The sequence below is a fragment of the Aegilops tauschii genome, chromosome 3 (genome assembly GCF_002575655.3).
Source record: "Aegilops tauschii subsp. strangulata cultivar AL8/78 chromosome 3, Aet v6.0, whole genome shotgun sequence".
Taxonomy (NCBI): domain Eukaryota; kingdom Viridiplantae; phylum Streptophyta; class Magnoliopsida; order Poales; family Poaceae; genus Aegilops; species Aegilops tauschii.
The window spans coordinates 572,174,828-572,175,756 of NC_053037.3; the positions used below are offsets into that span (position 1 = coordinate 572,174,828).

At 48.2% G+C, this 929-nt stretch overlaps 1 protein-coding gene across 1 annotated transcript; it reads left to right on the forward strand.

Annotated features, from left to right (window-relative positions):
* Positions 1-361: 361 nt before the first annotated feature.
* Positions 362-670, forward strand: LOC109737045 (putative glutaredoxin-C2). Its single transcript, XM_020296269.4, has one exon. It carries the CDS (start codon positions 362-364, stop codon positions 668-670), a length of 309 nt encoding a protein of 102 aa, XP_020151858.1.
* The last annotated feature ends 259 nt before the right edge of the window (positions 671-929 follow it).

Here is a 929-nt window from a genome sequence, read left to right on the forward strand (position 1 = left end):
GGGTTTTAACCTCCTTTTAAAAAACATCATAAAATAATATACAAGATTAGCCACAATTCTGGCCGTACCTAACTGTATGATTTTTTTGCCCCTCCCAAAAGCAATGTTTACTAGTAGTGCTACAACAGAACCTTTTAACACAGGATGTATATTATCCCCGATTTTCTACACGTCACAGCTATCTCCTTACACCTCGATTAAGCACTTCCTCTTATCAACAAACTTTGCCCCAGCCATCTATAAATGTTGGGTCATCACCATCACAAAGCTGCAAGAAGCAGCAGCCTATAGCTAGCTCAACTCAAGTGAGCTGAGCGATCAAGATATACAGAGGAGAGATCGAGAGCTAGGCAATTCAGCAATGGCGGAGAGGGTGACCGCGATGGCGTCGCAGGGCATCGTGGTGATCTTTGGGGCGAGCTACTGCTGCATGTCCCACACCATGACGGGGCTCTTTGCGCAACTGGGCGTGAGCTCTACGGTGCACGAGGTGGACAAGGACCCCCAGAGAAAGGATCTGGAGAGGGCGCTCGCTGGCATGGTGGGCCAGAGCCCGGCGGTGCCTGCGGTATTCATCCGTGGCGCACTCGTCGGCGGTACCAGGCAGGTCATGGAGCTGCACCTCGGCGGCCATCTCGTGCCGCTCCTCCGCCAAGCGGGGGCCCTGTAGTCCTGATATGTACTTACATACTTGTTTATCAGATGTACCTCTTGTTAAGAGAAGGGAATAATTCTTTGTGAGAGAGTGTTCATTCTGATGCTGATTAAAGATATGCTTAATTTAGACACAATACATCACGCATAGCTCCCATGGAGAGTTTCTGAGAGAGAGTGTTCATTCTGATAGATGCCATGAAGAGTTTGTGTGAGACAGTGTTCATTCTGATGTGTACTGGTTACCAAATTGAGCAAACACTAAGCTTAATTAG

What these genes read in the sequence shown, in the direction of transcription:
- LOC109737045 (XM_020296269.4), top strand. Translation starts at nt 362, where the DNA reads ATGGCGGAGAGGGTGACCGCGATGGCGTCGCAGGGCATCGTGGTGATC.